This window comes from Anabrus simplex, chromosome 7, assembly GCF_040414725.1.
Source record: "Anabrus simplex isolate iqAnaSimp1 chromosome 7, ASM4041472v1, whole genome shotgun sequence".
NCBI lineage: Eukaryota > Metazoa > Arthropoda > Insecta > Orthoptera > Tettigoniidae > Anabrus > Anabrus simplex.
Window position 1 is genome coordinate 347,017,119 of NC_090271.1, and position 19,406 is coordinate 347,036,524.

A 19,406-nucleotide genomic window follows, 5' to 3' on the forward strand; every position below is an offset into this window, starting at 1 on the left:
TTGAAGGACGTGTCCCAGTTGTGTTTTGGTCCCTTATTTAATATCTTGAGGTCCTTAGGATCAAGGTCAACTTGACTGAGGTTCACTATCGGCGGGTGAAAAACGTTCGATTCCGCGTGATTCTGCGTGTTTGGAGTATTGTGGGAAGCTTTTATTAAGTTATTCCACTTCTTGTCAAGAGTGCTTTGTTTTTTCGATAAAACCTTATCGAGTCTATTGGTGACGTGAGCCTGAAAAGAAGTCCATTCGAGAGGACATAATAAGGTCGAAACTTCTAAATGAGTGTCGTAAAGATTATTGTTAAGAAGAGCTTTTTTCGTTTGAAGGAATTTAATTTCCTCTCTTATCCAAATTTTATCTGTTTTTCGTTGAGTCGCGCAGGTTTTAGCCGTGTCTCTATGAGTTTTCTTAGTAAATTTTAAGAAATTAGGTGTGATGTCATTAGTTAAACATTTTCTTAAAAAACATAAATCTTTACCTAATTTGGCAACCTTTATCTTCAAATTACAATATAGGTTTGCTTTCTTACTAGCCTGGATGGCGTTACCATTGCAAGTTATGAATCTCATTCCGCATTGACGGTTATCACTTTACAAAAGAAAATATTTATAAAATCCTCCTATCAATACAAGTCAAGTCATCTGTTAGATGAAGCAAAGTCTCCCCCTCCATTACCCCTCCCAACCACATCGACACAGATACACAGTAAGCCACACACAGGCTTAGTTGTCAGTGTGACTTGAGACCGACAAGGTCATCTCCATTCGAGACGACAACTTTTAGTTACAAGTAAGTCATATGAGTTTTCTTTTTGTACATCATTTTAACTTGTTCTTCATCCACTCATATAATCCTTTTTTCTCATTACAGATGTTATACACGTTTTATTCGTAGTATTGACGGTCTCACTACACTCCTCAGCATAGTGTTTTTATTTAACAGTCAGCAAGATCTATTAGACGAGAGGACTTTGTACCTCAATGTGTTTTTAACTCACTAATCATGATCACTGTCACTTCACATCATTACGATTTTTAATTTGTTTGTATATTATGTAATCATTGTTTTACTACTGAAGATGGCCTTGAGATTAGGCTGAAATATGTATAGACTTTGCTTCATCTAACAGATGACTTGACTTGTATTGATAGGAGGATTTTATAAATATTTTCTTTTGTAAAGTGATAACATAGTATGTCGCAAGGTAGTTCAATATACACCGGTAGCGTGCCAGCAGTATTTTTCGATATAGAGAACGCTTTTGACACTGTCTGGGACAATAATCTAATTGTTAAACTCCTGGAACAATATTAAGTTCCCAATATCTTGTAAAAATTTTACAGTCATATTTTACGAACAGAAAATTTTGTTTCCTGAGAAGGGGAGAAATCCACCCCAAGGGTACTCAGAGCTCGGGTCCCACAGGGAGTAGTGCTGTTCCCACCCCTATACGGCATATATGTGAACGATCTTCCAACCCGTCAAGGAGTTTAGGTCCAGCAATACGCAAACGACATAGGCAGTACGAGAAGAAATTACTATGCTGCAGTAATGGATCTTGCCTCCTGGCAGTGGTGTGTCTGAAACAAGGTGAAAATAAATCCCACCAAAACTCAAGCAATTATTTTCACCAAGCGTCGGCCTAGAATTTGTCACCTTCCTAATAATAATGTCCCCTTGTCTTGGACAAACAAAATTAAATATCTCGGACTATGGACAGAAGTATGTCCTGGAGATACAATATGGATACGGATGAAAGCTCTGAGACCTCTGCCGGGAAATAAACATATCTCTACTAGTGTTAAGAGAAATATTTCGCTGGTATGTATCAGACCCATCCTACTGTATGGCTGTGAGGCATGGGGCTATATTGCTTAAACTCCGCTTTCCATATTACAAGTTTTTCAAAATAAGGAACTCAGAATGATGACCTAAGCACCAATACCGAAATCTAACAAGAAGATACGAACAGAACTTCGTATTCTATTAGATCTCAGATAAATCTATATTTATAAAATAAGAGTTTTGTCTGTACATTGCTCAGAATTTGAAAAGAATGGTATTTCTGCATCGGTCATGTCCACAGTAACAAAATAATGCACTTTTTACTTTTCCGTAATTTCTGTGTCTGTCTGTCTGTATGTATGTACACGCATCACAGAAAACGGCTGAAGAGAATTTGATGAAAATCGGTTGTAAAGTCGGGGGATGAGCCACTACAATCTATGCTATAAATAATTTTATTCACGCTGAGTGAAATGGTAGTTTAGGGGAAGGCCTAAAATTTAAATCTCAAATATTTATATTATTAGTGGTCCTATCAACAAATACTACAGAACTAAAGTTATATAGAATTAAATTTCCAACCATTTATGTCTTATACATTTTTACTGTACCGGCTATGATAATACAGATATTCATGAATTTGTACTTTTGTTGCTAAGTCCATATCAACGCCGAGCCATGAGACAATGGATTAACAGAATTTAATGAAAATCGGTACCAGTATATAGAATTGAGGAATAAGAAACTACAATCTAAGCTATAAACAATTTTATTAACACTGGATGAAATTGTAGGTTCGGCGAAGGCGGCAAAAATTTAATTTTTAAATACTTATGTTATTGGTCCTATTGAAAAGTACTACATAACATAAGTTATAGAGAATACAATTTCCGATCATTTATGTTTCATTCAGTTTTACCGGACCGACTATGATAAGAGTGGTCTTTCAGAGTCGGAAGGAAACTAAATGTGAAGGCCTACAATATCAAAAGCACATAACATTGATCAACAATAACATTACATTGACCATTGTTTGTTATGATGTTCTTTGTCTCACTCAACTCCGATAGATGGGATTACTGCTGCTTACCGAATATAACAGTGACTGAATATGGGCGGGAAATAGCTGGAGAGTTAGAAAAGTTTCTTCTTTAGCATGCCATTTCTCTGGTTCATAAATTTTCTGATACTGCTGGTATGCAACATACTGGTTCATCATAGTATTCCAGCTATTCGATCCCTACTCTGACATGCTGTTGTGAATTAGCAGTGTGTACACTTACAGCAGAGGCTCACTTAGTAGTAGTAGTAGTAGTAGTAGTAGTAGTAGTAGTAGTAGTATGACCTGGTCTAGAATTAAAATTTAGGCCTATTCCAAATTATAGTACTAGAATTCACTAAATAACTCAAAAGTCAACCCTGAAAAGAGCCGTTTCTTAAGAAAAGCGTCTTTCTCTTGACTTTTATTAAATTCTACAGTCATTTTATTCCAAATTAGCAGTGAAGAGGGGGTTTCTCCTCTGGCTTGGAGGAAAATTTGCTTCCAAGTTAGATAGATTTTTCTGCCGCCAGTGTAGTGTATTCAGATTTTCCGACTCATTGGGTACTCTTTGGAAATATATTAGTAAAAGGGCACAGTTTTTGCTCTGCGACTCTCCACTATTCAAACCCTCCCCCGCCAAAAATAGACGAAGAGTGTTCACGTATCACGGCTGACTGTGGCCTGGTCATTCCAGCTCTAGAACTTTGGACTGTTAGATCAGCAGGGCAGTACTGTTTGTTAAAAGTGAGAAAATGTGTGGTTTTTCATTTGATGGAGTATTTCATATGAAAGCATTGCTTTTAATCGCGCCATTGTAATGACCTATGTTTATTTCGGTTGGGAAAACCACTGACAGAGTCTTTCTCAGGACGTATAAAGGCAAGTGGAGATTGAGTGTCTGCCATTATTTATTTACATAGTTTACACCCACATATACACTACAGTCTTCACAATATTAGTTGTAATGTTTTCTCAACTTCCTCTTCTCTTCCCAGAACTTCATTTTTTCTGACCTGGCCGCCCTCTCTTCATCTGTAATGGTGTACTGTTTTCGTTTGACTGTTTTTAATTTTAGTCTTGTATCTCTGCTTCTCAGAATCCTATTCTCTTTTCTCTCTGCTTGTTATATTCAGCTCTTCTAAATCATTCTGGACCTCAACAAACCAGTTGTTCTTCGTTTTACTTTTCCAAAAGCAATTGAATAATTGTTTCAGTAGTCTGGTCTCTGGTAGTCTTACTATGTGGCTGGTATCCACAACTGATTCATTTTCCCGATAGGCAGCAGTCTCCATTGTCCATTTACTTGATGTTTTTTATTGATGATTGTCCTGATGATCCTTCTGTCTATTTTTTGGATTTTAACCGTTGTTGCTTCGGTATTCAACTTAAACAGAGTTTCACTTGCATAAGTTGCTTCAGGTTTAACTACTGAACCATAATGTTTGAATTTGCCATTTATGGAGAGAGATTTCTTCTTAAATGTTGACCATGTGACTCGGGCTTGTCTCAGTTTTGTTGTTCTGTATTCTATCGAGGCTTTCACATTTAGGTTCGAATTTCCCCAAGATACTTGAACCTTTTTACAACCTTAATTTGTTTGTTATCATTTAGTTGAATGACAGGGGTGTCCACCTCAAAGGTTGGCATAATTTCTGTCATTTTAAATGAAATTTGTAATCCCACTTTTGCTGCAATGTTTTCTAGTTGTTCAATTTGGACTTTAGCTTCTTCCACATTATTTTTCAGTGGTGCAAGATTGTCTGCAAATGCTAAGCAATTTAGTTTTATATTTCTACCAATCTTCATGTTCAGCTGGCATTTCTTTCTCCATTCTCGCATGACCTTCTCCAGTACACAATCAAATAAAATAGGTGAGAGACCATCCCCCTGCTGAAGTCCACTAATGATTGTAAATGGCTCTGACAATTCTCCTCTAAATTTAACTTTCTCTTTAGTATTCTTGAGAGTGATTTCAATAAGGTTCATCAGTTTTCTGTGAACACCAAATTCTTGAAGGGTATTCAGTAATGACTCCCGACGAATACTGTCATAAGCTTTTTTGAAGTCAACAAAAGTGATGACCAGATTCTTACTTCGAGCTCTTTGATACTTCATAATCCACTTAAGACTGATGATTTGATCTGGACAACTTCTACCTGGCCGAAATCCTCCTTGGTACTCACCATTATAATGCAGTTCCCCAACCTGATTGTGACTGATGGTAGGCAAGCAGGCGTACCATTACAATGAAAATTCCCTAACCCAGTCCTCATACGAGAAAAGACCTTTAGTGACTTCCCTGTCGCATTTTGAGGGTAACGTTAAGAGCTATGCAATCTTGCTCACATGTACACTACCTAACTTAGTATTCTGTATACAATGTAGAATTCCGTAGCGAAGCTCGGGTACATCAGCTAGTAAAATAGTAAAGATGACCAAAGGTAGAATCCTCCTTAGCCATTGAACCAACCCTGGCAACCTACTCCTAAAACAGGTTCTAAGAACCAAGAAGCTGAACCCATGTTTCAAACATTGTGGCCCTTGGCTCACTTACAACCTGTTTTAACTTGAAACAGGAAACTGTTTTGGCCTTTTGAACCTTTCTTTCACTAAATAACTAATGAAAGGGGCCGTTTCTTAAGAAGGGAAGTTCACTCCACACTCCCATTCTTCAGCGAGGAGGGGGTTTCTTCTCTGATGAGAGGTAAATACTGCCTCTCAGCCGGATAGTTCCCCCCGCCTCATCAGCATTTCTCAGGAACAAATGTATGCCCTGGGACTCTCAGGCACTTGCCCTCAACAACAACAAAAAAAGTCATGTACATCATTTGACTGGTGTGAGAATGGGAAATCATGGCTTCATGTGGGGTACTGATTAGCTAACAGCTAGTGAACATGTTTTATTGGTAACAATCATTTATACACAATAGAAAATTTGTGCTTCACATTCCATACTCTCTCAATTACATTCCTGTTATTATCTGTGCCATTGTTGTAGAGCTGAGAATCTCAATCCAATAACCATCAGGATCTTTGATGAAAGCAATTCCTTTGATCTTTCCTGAAACAAAAGTTACATATTAATAGTTGGTACCTTACAGAGATACAATTTTGCTCCTGCTTGGTTTGGGAAAGCACTCTTTGGTTTAATGATTTACCTTAATTTAATAATTATGTGCATGAGTTTCCCCTGTTGATTTATATTAACCTTAATATTTTAAAACAGGAATGTCATGAATGGAGTAGGTATGTCATATTATTTCTGCCCTCATTTTGATAGAAGTAGCCCATTTTCTTAACCCTTTTGTAATTTAAATGCAATGCTTCCATTTGGCTAGACCTCCGTAAAATTCTGTGCCAGTTTAAAATGAACATCCATGTAATAAGAGCTTTTCATTCGCAAATGTGATACACTTCATCTTCCATATTTGCTGCAGTTCAAGCTACCTCTTAAACCTGCAATTTTATTTTATGCACTTTTGTAGCTTGTACTTGTACACATGGGATTAATAATGTTATTTGGTTTACATCCCACTAACTACTTTGTCGGTTTTCGGAGACACCAAGGTTCCAGAATTTATTCCCGCAGGAGTTGTCTTACGTTCCAGTAAATCTACCTATATGAGACTGACTTATTTGAGCACCTTCAAATACCATTGGACTGAGCCAGGATCGAACCTGCCATGTTGGGTCAGAAGGCCAACGGCTCAACCGCCTGAGCCACTCAGCTCGGCAGACATGGGGTTAGCCCAATGATTAATTGTAAGAGAAATCTTCACTAGGGTTTTACCCTGAAATGTTAAGTACTTTTATATGAATGGCATACTTCAAGAGGGTAATGACCAAAAAGGGAAATGGAAAAAGCTGTATTCATACATCAGGAATCAAAAAGGAAAAGGAATCCAAATTCCTACAATGGTGGGAGAAGGGGGTGAACACTATTTAACAGATACTGAGAAAGCAAACCTATTTAGTAGGGAATTCAGAGATTCAGTAGATGATTGTCAGGAGTTGGAAACCGAAACAGAAGATAGAGAGGGAGAGACACAGAGGGGAAACAGGAAGCTTCTCATTCACAAATGAAGATATTTTCAGAGAAATCCAACTGCTTCAGCAAGGAAAAGCAGCAGAAAGTGATCAAATTACTGGGGAGGTATTAAAGACAATGGGGTGTTACATAGTGCCTTATTTAAAATTTCTCTTTGACTATGTCATAAATAATAGTGTAATACCAAAGGAATGGAAGGAATCTATAATAATACCAATTTATAAAGGAAAGGGTGATAAAAGGAAACCAGAGAACTACAGACCAATCAGCCTGACCAGTATAGTTTGTAAAATACTGGAGAGTTTAATATCAAAGTACATCAGTGGGATATGTGATGATAAAAATTGGTTCATGAGGAGCCAGTATGGAATTAGAAAGAAATTTCCTTGTGAGGCACAACTGGTGGGATTTCAGCAGGACATATCAGATCAGTTGGATTCAGGAGGTCAGCTAGATTGCATAGCCATAGATCTTTCCAAAGCCTTTGATAGAGTGGAACATGGAATATTATTAAAGAAATTGGAGGGAATAGGATTGGACGTAAGGGTTACACGTTGGATAAAAACATTTCTAAATTCAAGGGTTCAGAAAGTCAAAGTAGGAAATAATGTATCTCAGGAAGAGAAAGTTTGGAAGGGAATTGCACAGGGTGGTATAATTGGTCCGTTACTTTTCTTAATATACGCAAATGATTTAGGGAACAATATAGCATCAAAAATAAGATTGTATGCAGATGACATAATTGTTAATAGGGAAATAAACAACATTGAGGATTGTTCAGAATTATAAAGGGACCTTGAAAGTATCCAACAATGGGTTGAAGAAAATAATATGAAGGTTAATGCAGGCAAATCAACTGTTACAACTTTTACAAACAGGAGCTTTAAAACTGAATTTGAATATACTTTGGATGAGGTAGTTATCCCAAAAGATGGCAAGTGCTAATACTTAGGTGTGAGATTTGAAAGTAATTTGCACTGGAAGGGTCATGTTGACAACATTGTTGGGAAAGCATACAGATCATTACATGTCATAATGAGACTACTTAAAGGATGCAACAAAGAATTAAAAGAAAAAAGTTACTTGAGTATGGTTCGTCCATTATTGGAATATGCAAACAGTGTTTGGGATCCTCACCAAGAATACCTAATAAAAGAAATAGATAGTGTGCAGAGGAAAGCAGCAAGATTTGTAACAGGGGATTTCAGGAGAAAGAGTAGTGTATCAGAAATGTTAAAGGAACTTGGGTGGGAAACTTTAAGTAAGAGAAGGGAGAAAACTAGACTTATAGGATTATATAGAGCCTATACAAGAGAAGAAGCATGGGGAGATATCCGTGAGAGGCTTCAGTTGGAAAATAATTATATCGGCAGGACTGACCACAAATATAAATTTAGAAGGAATTTTAGCAGAAGCGATTGGGGTAAATTTTCATTCATTGGGAAGGGTGTGAAGGAGTGGAACAGTTTACCAGGGGTAGTGTTTGATCCTTTTACAAAATCTGTACAGATATTCAAGAAGAGAATAAACAGCAACAGAGAAAATAAATGAAGTGTTAGAGGGCATTCGACCAGTGCAGGTTATTGTAAAAAAAATTTTTTTAAAAAATGTGTGTGAATAAATTAATTCCATCCCCTGGTCTAAGGAGTTTGGACAGCCGAAGTAGGGGACTGCCTGTAGGGTTGAAGTACAGTGGGGACTTCGAGGGCTCTGGGACCGCTATGGTAGCTGTGAAGGCCCTTCAGGAACTCTGAAAAGTGGTGGCAAAAGGGGCTCTGGTTAAGACGCAGCAGGTCGTTATGCTACTTAGGTTCCAGAATGGGTAAAAAAAAAAAAAGTAAATAAATGCAATGTAAAGTTTAATCTTATAGCAGTTGTATAGCATCATTTGAAGTAATTCCACATACTGTATATCAGTTGACTATATTTGTAAGTAGTACAGGAGATATTATAAGTAGAATTTTGTAAACAATATAAATTTCTTAAGGATGACTTGTGTGTTTAATAGAAAAAATGTTAGCGTAAATTGTATAATATTGTTTTATAGAAAAGTTTTCTTCTCTTGTTAATTTAATATTTAGTGCTTGACAATAATGTATTTTAGTGTACCATTTGCCACCAAGGTAGACACCTCATTTGCAAATAAAGAGATTTTGATTGACTTTTACTTTCAGTATAAGATGTCATATAAACCACTCTGCGAAGTGGATTATTTACATTTTGTATTCAGGCTAATATACATTTTCGAATGTTTTCAGGTACTTCAAATTATTTGTATTCCTCAGTTTTATTCATGCCTTTGCGGTTTAGTTTTCTGTAATGAGTGTTAGTTGCCATAATTTTCTAATTTTGAAGTTTTCTTTTTTCATTTTTAATATGTCTATTTTCTTTTTCTCAGACCATAAAAGTTTGCGTTCTGCCTCTGTTAAACCCTTCAATTTCCACATTGTTTTATTGTCGAGTTCTAGCCGTTTTAACTTAAAGGTATGTGATATATGATAGTATGAAGGGAGAGTGTGAAACCCGGTGCCAGCAGTAAGGTGTCTGCTCAAGCCTTAATGTCCCCATACGATGGATGAGACACCATCAACAGTGTCATAAGCTTTCACTCCATATGAGAACTGTGGAGAGGTTTGGAATTTAATCCAGGCTATTGGCACGCAATCTAGTGACTAGAAATTGTATACCACCACCTTTGCTACCCTGCTGGCCGACATTACGATGGTGAAGTTTTTTTTGAAAATTGGGACTTGAACCAACTAACCAAGATGCTAGTACGTTTAGACTTCAATGCCTTAATGATCTCAAAAACCAGGAGGGGTGGGGGTAAGGTTACATTTATTAATAGCAGGAAAAATATTTCACATATTGTGGGGAATATCACATTCATTCTCAATGAAATGATCTAAAGTGTACAAAATGATTTTCATTAATAATGAAATTAAACTGGGTAATGTGGATTATAAATGAAGAAGTTAAGCATTAAATTAACCTATTGATGACACCTGCAACAACTTTACTATCTATTAGTATCAATAAAATGGCATAACGGTTATGCCAACTAGGGGGCACAGGTTTGATTCCTGGTACAGTCAGAAATTTAAGAATGACAGGAGGGCTGGTACATGCAGCTCACCTCCATTACGGGCGTGCCTTAAAATAGCATCACCTTGGAACGGAGACACGACAAATATTTCTCACAAATGTCACTTGACTGATACAAAGGCTGGCACAAAAAAAAGCTAACACTCGACTGACCCAAGGACCACCATATCACAAGTCATCAGTCGACTGATCCAAAGCCCAGCACATTACAAAGCTATCACTCGACTGATCAAAACCAGCACATCACAAAGCTATTACTTGAATGATCTAAAGCCCAGCACATTACAAAACTATCACTCGACTGATCCAAGGCCCAGCACATCACAACTTATCACTTGACTGATCCAAAGCCCAGCACATCACAAAGCTATTACTCGACTGAACCAAAGCCCAGCACATTACAAACCTATTACTCGACTTAACCAAAGCTCAGCACATCGCAAAGCTATCACTCGACTGATCCAAAGCCCAGCATATCACAAACTTATCACTTGACTGATCCAAAGCCCAGCACATCACAAGGCAATCACTCGACTGATCCAAAGATCAGAATATCCCAAAGCTATTACTCGACTTAACCCAAGCCCAGCACATCATAAAACTATTACTCGACTTAACCAAAGCCCAGCACATCACAAAGGAATCACTCGACCAATCCAAAGCCCAGCACATCACAAAGCTATTACATGACTGATCTAAAGGCCAGCACATTACAAAGCTATCACTCGACTGATCCAAAACCCGGCACATCACAAAGTTATCACTTGACTGATCCAAAGCCCAGCACATCTCAAAGCAATCACTCGACTGATCCAAAGCCCAGAACATCACAAAGCTATTACCCAACTGATCCAAAGCCCAGCACATCACACAGCTATCACTTGACTGATCAAAAGGCCAGCACATCACAAAGCTATCACTCAACTGATCCAAAGCCCAGCACATCACACAGCTATCACATGACTGATCCAAAGCCCAGCATATCACAAGGCTATCACTCGACTGATCCAAAGCCCAGCACATCACAAACTTATTACTTGACTTAACAACAGCCCAGCACATCACAAAGCAATCACTCGACTGATTAAAAGCCCAGCACATCACAAAGATATCACTCGAATGATCAAAGGCCCAGCACATCATAAAGCTACTACTCGACTGATCCAAAGCCCAGCACATCACCAAGCTTTCACTCGAATGATCCAAAACCCAGCACATCACAAAGCTATCACTCGAATGATCCAAAGCCCAGCACATCACTAAGCTATCACTCGACTGATCCAAAGCCCAACACATCACAAAGTTATCACTCGACTAATCCAAAGCCCAGCACATCACAAAGCAATTACTCGACTGATCCAAAGCCCAGCACATCACAAACCTATTAGCCAAATGATTAAAAGCATAGCATATCACAGAGCTATCTCTCGACTGATCCAAAGCCCAGCACATCAGAAAGCTATTACTCAAATGATCTAAAGCCCAGCACATCACAAAGCTATCATTCGACTGATCCAAAGCCCAACACATCACACAGCTATCTCTTGCCTGAACCAAAGCCCAGCACATCACAAAGCTATTACTCGTCTGATCCAAAGCCCAGCACATCACACAGCTATTACCCGAATGATCCAAAGCCCAGCATATCACAGAGCTATCTCTTGACTGATCCAAAGCCCACCACATCATAAAGCTATAATTCGACTGATACAAAGCCCAGCACATCACACAGCTATCTCTCGACTGATCCAAAGCCCAGCACATCACAAAGCTATTACTCGTCTGATCCAAAGCCCAACACATCACATAGCTATTACTCGACTCATCCAAAGCCCAGCACATCACAAAGCTATCATTCGACTGATCCAAAGCCCAGCACATCACACAGCTCTCTCGACTGAACCAAACCCCAACACATCATAAAGCTGTTACTCAACTGATCCAAAGCCCAGCACATCACAAAGCTATCATTCGACTGATCCAAAGCCCAGCATATCACACAGCTATCTCTTGACTGATCCAAAGCCCAGCACATCAGAAAGCTACTACTCAACTGATACAAAGCTCAGCACTAACACAGCTATTTCTCGACCTAACCAAAGCCCAGCACAACACACAGCAATTACACGACTTCACCAAAGTCCAGCACATCACAAAGCTATTACTCAACTGACTTAAAGCCCAGCACATCACAAAGCTATTACTCGTCTGATCCAAAGCCCAGCACGTCACACAGCTATTACACGACTGATCCAAAGACAACACATCACAAAGCTATCATTCGACTGATCCAAAGTCCAGCACATCACAAAGCTATTACTCGTCTGATCCAAAGCCCAACACATCACACAGCTATTACTCGACTCATCCAAAGCCCAGCACATCACACAGCTATCTCTCGACTGATCCAAAGCCCAGCACATCACAAAGCTATTACTCGTCTGATCCAAAGCCCAACACATCACACAGCTATTACTCGACTCATCCAAAGCCCAGCACATCACAAAGCTATCATTCGACAGATCCAAAGCCCAGCACATCACAAAGCTATCACTCGACTGATCCAAAACGCAGCACATCACACAGCTATTACTTGACTAATCCAAAGCCCAGCACATCACAAAGCTAACACTCAACTGATCCAAAGCCCAGCACATCACACAGCTAACACTCGACTGATCCAAAGTCCAGCACATCACAAAGCTATCACTCGACTGATCCAAAACACAGCACATCACACAGCTATTACTAGACTGATCCAAAACCCAGCATATCACAAAGCTATCATTCGACTGATCCAAAGCCCAGCACATCACGCAGCTATTACTTGACTGATCCAAAGCTCAGCACATCACAAAGCAATTACTCATATGATCAAAAGCGCAGCACATCACACAGCTATCTCTCGACTGATCAAAAGCCCACCACATCACAAAGCTATTACTCATATGATCCAAAGCCCAGCACAGCACGAAGTTATTTCTCGATTTAACCAAAGCCCTGCACATAGAACAGCTATTACTCGACTGATCCAAAGCCCAGCATAACACTAAGCTATTACTCGACTGATCCAAAGCCCAGAACACCACAAATTATCACTCGACTGATCAAAAATCCAGCACATCACAATGCTGCTACGTGAATGACCCAAAGCACAGCAGATCACAAAGCTATTACTCGACTGATCCAAAGCCCAGCATATCACACAGCTATCTCTCGACTGATCCAAAGCCCAGCTCATCACAAAGCTCTTACTCGACTGATCCAAAATCCAGCACATCACAAAGCTATTACTCGACTGATCCAAAGCCCAGCATATCACACAGCTATCTCTCGACTGATCCAAATCGTAGCACATCACAAAGCTATTACTCAACTGATCAACAGCCCAGCACACCACACACCTATTACTGGACTGATCCAAATCCAAGCACATCACAAAGCTATTACTCGTCACATGCAAAGCCCAGCACATCACAAAGCTATCATTCGACTGATCCAAAACCTAGCACATCACAAAGCTATTACTTGTCTGATCCAAAGCAGAGCACACCACACAGCTATTACTCGAATGATCCAAAGCCCAGCACATCAGAAACTATTTCTGGACATAACCAAACCTAGCACATCACACAGTTATTACTCGACTGATGCAAAGCCCAGCACATCACAAAGCTATCATTCGACTGATCCAAATCCTAGCACATCACAAAGCTATTACTTGTCTGATATAAATCCCAGCATATCACACAGATATTACTTGACTGATCCAAAGCCCAGCATATCACAAAGCTATCAACTCGATTGATCCAAAACACAGCACATCGCAAAGCTGTCACTCGACTAATCCAAAGCCCAGCACATCACACAGCTATTACTTGACTGATCCAAAGCCCAGCACATCACAAAGCTATGACTGGACTGATCCAAAATACAGCACATCACAAAGCTAACACTCGACTAAACTAAAGCCCAAAACATCACAAAGCTATCACTCGACTAATCCAAAGCCCAGCCCATCACAAAGCTCACGCTCGACTAATCTAAAGCCCAGCACATCACAAAACTATCACTCGACTAATCTAAAGCCCAGCACATCACAAAGCGATTACCAGACGGATCCAATGCCGAGCACATCACAAAACTATTACTCGACTGATCCAAAGCTATTCATGTCACAAACAATATTACTCGACTGATCCAAAGTCCAGCACATCACAAAGGTATTACTTGATTTACCCAAAGCCCAGCACATCACACAGCTATAACTCGACTGATCCAAAGCCCAGAACATCACACAGCTATCTCTCGACTGATCCAAAGCCCAGCACATCACAAAGCTAACACTGAAATGATCCAAGGCCCAGCACATCACACAGCTATTTCTCGACTTAACCAAAGCCCTGCCCATCACACAGCTATTACTCGACTGATCCAAAGCCCAGCATATCACAAAGCTATTACCAGACTGATCCAAAGCCCAGTGCATCACACAGCTATCTCTCGAATGATCCAAACCCCAGCTCATCACAAAGCTCTTACTCGACTGATCCAAAGCACTGCATATCACACAGCTATTACTCGATTTAACCAAAGTCCAGCACATCACGAAGCTATTACTCGACTGATCTGAAGCCCAGCACATCACAAAGCTATTACTCAACTGATGCAAAGCCCAGCACATCACACAGCTATTACTGGACTGATCCAAATCCTAGCACATCACAAAGCTTTTACTCGTCTGTTCCAAAGCCCAGCACGTCACGAATCTATCATTCGACTGATTCAAAATCCAGCACATCACAATGTTATTACTTGATTGACCCAAAGCACAGCACATAACAAAGCTATTACTCGACTGATCGAAAGCCCAGTGTATCACACAGCTATCTCTCGACTGATCCAAAGCCCAGCTCATCACAAACCTCTTACTCGACTGATCCAAAGCCCTGCATATCACACAGCTATTACTCGACAGATCCAAATCTCGGCACATCACACAGCTATCTCTCGACTGATCCATAGTCCAGCACATCACAAAGCTATCACTCGACTGATCCAAAACATTGCACAACACTAAGCTACCACTCGACTGATGCAAAGCCCAGCACATCACTAAGCTATCATTCGACTGATCCAAATCCTAGCACATCACAAAGCTATTACTCGTCTGATCCAAAGCCCAGCATATCACACAGATATTATATGACTGATCCAAAGCCCAGCACATCACAAAGCTATCAAATCGATTGATCCAAAACCAAGCACTTCACAAAGCTGTCACTCGACTAATCCAAAAAACAGCACATCACACAGCTATCACTTGACGGATCCAAAGCCCAGCACATCACAAAGCTATCACTCTAATGATCCAAAATACAGCACATAACAAAGCTAACACTCCACTAATCCAAAGCCCAGCACATCACAAACCTATCACTCGATTTACCCAAAGCCCAGCACATCACAAACCTATTACTCAATTGATCCAAAGCCCAGAACATCACACAGCTATCTCTCGAGTGATCCAAAGCCCAGCACATCACACAGCTATTACTCAAATGATCCAAAGCCGAGCACATCACACAGCTATTTCTCGACTTAACCAAAGCCCAGCACATCAAACAGCTATTACTAGACTGATGCAAAGCCAAGCACAAGATGAAGCTATCATTTAACTATCCAAAGTCCAGCACATAAAAAAACTATTACTCTACGGAACCGATGTCCATCAAATCACAAAGCTATTACTGGACTGATCCAAAGCCCAGCATATCACAAAGCTCTTACTCGACTGATGCAAAACCCAGCACATAACAAAGACATCATTCGACAGATCGAAACCCCTGCACATCACACAGTTATTACTCGACTGATCCAAAGTTGAGCTCATTACAACGCTATCACTCGACTGATCCAAAACCCAGCACATCACAAAGCTATCACTCGACTGATGCAAAGCCCAGCACATCACAAAGCTATTTCTCGACTGATCCAAAGCCCAGCACAACACAAAGATTTCACTCAAATGATCCAAAGCCCAGCACATCACACAGCTATTATATGACTGATCCAAAGCCCAGCACATTACAAAGCTATCAACTCGATTGATCCAAAACCAAGCACTCCACAAAGCTGTCACTCGACTAATCCAAAGACCAGCACATCACACAGCTATCACTTGACGGATCCAAAGCCCAGCACATCACAAAGCTATCACTCTAATGATCCAAAATACAGCACATAACAAAGCTAACACTCCACTAATCCAAAGCCCAGCACATCACAAACCTATCACTCGATTTACCCAAAGCCCAGCACATCACACAGCTATTACTTGACTGATCCAAAGCCCAGAACATCACACAGCTATCTCTCGACTGATGCAAAGCCCAGCACATCACAAAGCTATTACTCAAATGATCCAAAGCCCAGCACATCACAAAGCTATTACTCAAATGATCCAAAGCCCAGCACATCACACAGCTATTTCTCGACTTAACCAAAGCCCTGCACATCGCACAGCTATTACTCAACTGATCCAAAGCCCAAAATATCACAAAGCTATTACTCGACTGATACAAAGCCCAGCACAACACAAAGCTATCACTCAACTGATCGAAAGCCCATCATATCACACAGCTATCATTCGACTGATACAAATCCTAACACATCACAAAGCTATTACTCGTCAGATGCAAAGCCCAGCACATCACAAAGCTATCATTCGACTGATCCAATTCCTAGCACTTCACAAAGCTAATACTCGTCTGATCCAAAGCCCAGCATGTCACAAATCTATCATTCGACTGATCCAAATCTTAGCACATCACAAAGCATCTACTTGTCTGATCCAAAGCCCAGCATATCACACAGCTATTACTCGACTGATCCAAAGCCCAGCACATCACAAAGCTATTTCTGGACATCACCAAACCCAGCATATCACACAGTTATTACTCAACTGATGCAAAGCCCAGCACATCACAAAGCTATCATTCGACTGATCCAAATCCTAGCACATCATAAAGCTAGTACTCGTCTGATCCAAAGCCCAGCATATCACACAGATATTACTTGATTGATCCAAAGCCCAGCATATCACAAAGCTATCAACACGATTGATCCAAAACACAGCACATCACAAAGCTGTCACTCGACTAATAATCCAAAGCCCAGCACATCACACAGCTATTACTTGACTGATCCAAAGCCCAGCACATCACAAAGCTATCACTCGACTGATACAAAATACAGCAATTCCCAAAGCTAACACTTGACTAATCCAAAGCCCAGCATATCACAAACCTATCACTCGACTAATCCAAAGCCCAGCACATCACAAACCTATCACTCGACTTATCTAAAGCCCAGCACATAACAAAGCATTACCCGACTGATCCAAGGCCCAGCACGTCACAAAACTATTACTCGACTGATACAAAGCCATTCATGTCACAAACAATATTACTCGACTGATCCAAAGTCCAGCATATCAAAAAGCCATTACTTGATTTACCCAAAGCCCAGCACATCACAAACTTATTACTCGACTGATCCAAAGCCCAGAACATCACACAGCTATCTCTCGACAGATCCAAAGCCCAGCACATCACAAAGCTATTACTCAAATGATCCAAAGCCCATCACATCACACAGCTATTTCTCGACTTAACCTAAGCCCAGCACATGATGAAGCTATTACTCGGCTGATCTGAAGCCCAGCACATCACAAAGCTATTACTCAACTGATCCAAAGCCCAGCACATCACACAGCTATTACTGGAGTGATCCAATTCCTAGCACATTACAAAGCTATTACTGGACTGATCCAAAGCCCAGCACATCACAAACCTATCACTCGACTAATCCAAAGCCCAGCACATCACAAACCTATCACTCGACTTATCTAAAGCCCAGCACATAACAAAGCATTACCCGACTGATCCAAGGCCCAGCACGTCACAAAACTATTACTCGACTGATACAAAGCCATTCATGTCACAAACAATATTACTCGACTGATCCAAAGTCCAGCATATCACAAAGCCATTACTCGATTTACCCAAAGCCCAGCACATCACAAACTTATTACTCGACTGATCCAAAGCCCAGAACATCACACAGGTATCTCTCGACAGATCCAAAGCCCAGCACATCACAAAGCTATTACTCAAATGATCCAAAGCCCATCACATCACACAGCTATTTCTCGACTTAACCTAACCCCAGCACATCACAAAGCTATTACTGGACTGATCCAAAGCCCAGCACACCATACAGCTATTTCTCCACTTAGCCAGAGCCCTGCACATCACACAGCTATTACTCGACTGATCCAAAGCTCGGCACATCACACAGCTGTCTCTCGACTGATCCATAGCCCAGCACATCACAAAGCTCTTACTCAACTGATCCGAAGCCCAGCACAGCACACAATTATTTTTCAACTTAGCCAAAGCCCTGCACATCACACAGATATTACCCGACTGATCCAAAGCCCAGCATATCACAAAGCTATTACTCGACTGATCCAAAGCCCAGCGTATCACACAGCTATCTCTCGACTGATCCAAAGCCCAGCTCTTCAAAAAGCTCTTACTCGACTGAACCAAAGCCCTGCACATCACACAGCTATTACTCGACTGATCCAAAGCTCGGCACATCACACAGCTGTCTCTCGACTGATCCATTGCCCAGCACATCACAAAGCTCTTACTCAACTGAGCCGAAGCCCAGCACAGCACACAATTATTTTTCGACTTAACCAAAGCCCAGCATATCACACAGCTATTACTCTATTTAACCAAAGCCCAGCACATCATGAAACTATTACTCGACTGATCTGAAGCCCAGCACATCCCAAAGCAATTACTCAACTCATCCAAAACCCAGCACATCACTCAGCTATTACTGGACTGATCCAATTCCTAGCACATCACAAAGCTATTACTCGTCTGATCCAAAGCCCAGCACATCACACAGCTATCTCTCGACTGATCCAAAGCCCAGCACATCACAAAGCTATTACGCAAATGATCCAAAGCCCAGCACATCACACAGCTATTTCTCGACTTAACCTAAGCCCAGCACATCACACAGCTATTACTCGACTGATCCAAAGCCCAGCACTAGATGAAGCTATCAGTCGACTATCCAAAGTCCAGCAAGTAAAAAAACTATTACTCTACTGAACCAACGCCTAGCACATCACAAAGCTATTACTGGACTGATCCAAAGCGCAACACATCATAAAGCTATCATGCGACTGATCCAAATCCTAGCACATCACAAAGCTATTACTCGTCTGATCCAAAGCCCAGCATATCACACAGATATTACTTGACTGATCCAAAGCCCAGCACATCAGAAAGCTATCAACTCGATTGATCCAAAACATAGCACATCACAAAGCTGTCACTCAAC

The 19,406-nt window shown here is 40.5% G+C and overlaps 1 protein-coding gene across 3 annotated transcripts in view; it reads right to left on the reverse strand.

Moving 5' to 3' along the window:
* Positions 1-5,712: 5,712 nt before the first annotated feature.
* Positions 5,713-19,406, reverse strand: part of Glo1 (Glyoxalase 1) — a 318,389-nt gene continuing 304,695 nt past the window's right edge. For all 3 annotated transcript variants that reach the window (XM_068228551.1, XM_068228549.1, XM_068228548.1), the window contains one exon: positions 5,713-5,888. In XM_068228551.1, coding sequence (XP_068084652.1) covers positions 5,791-5,888 — 98 coding nt within the window. In that variant the 3' untranslated portion in view covers positions 5,713-5,790. The remainder of the gene's footprint in view (positions 5,889-19,406) is intronic.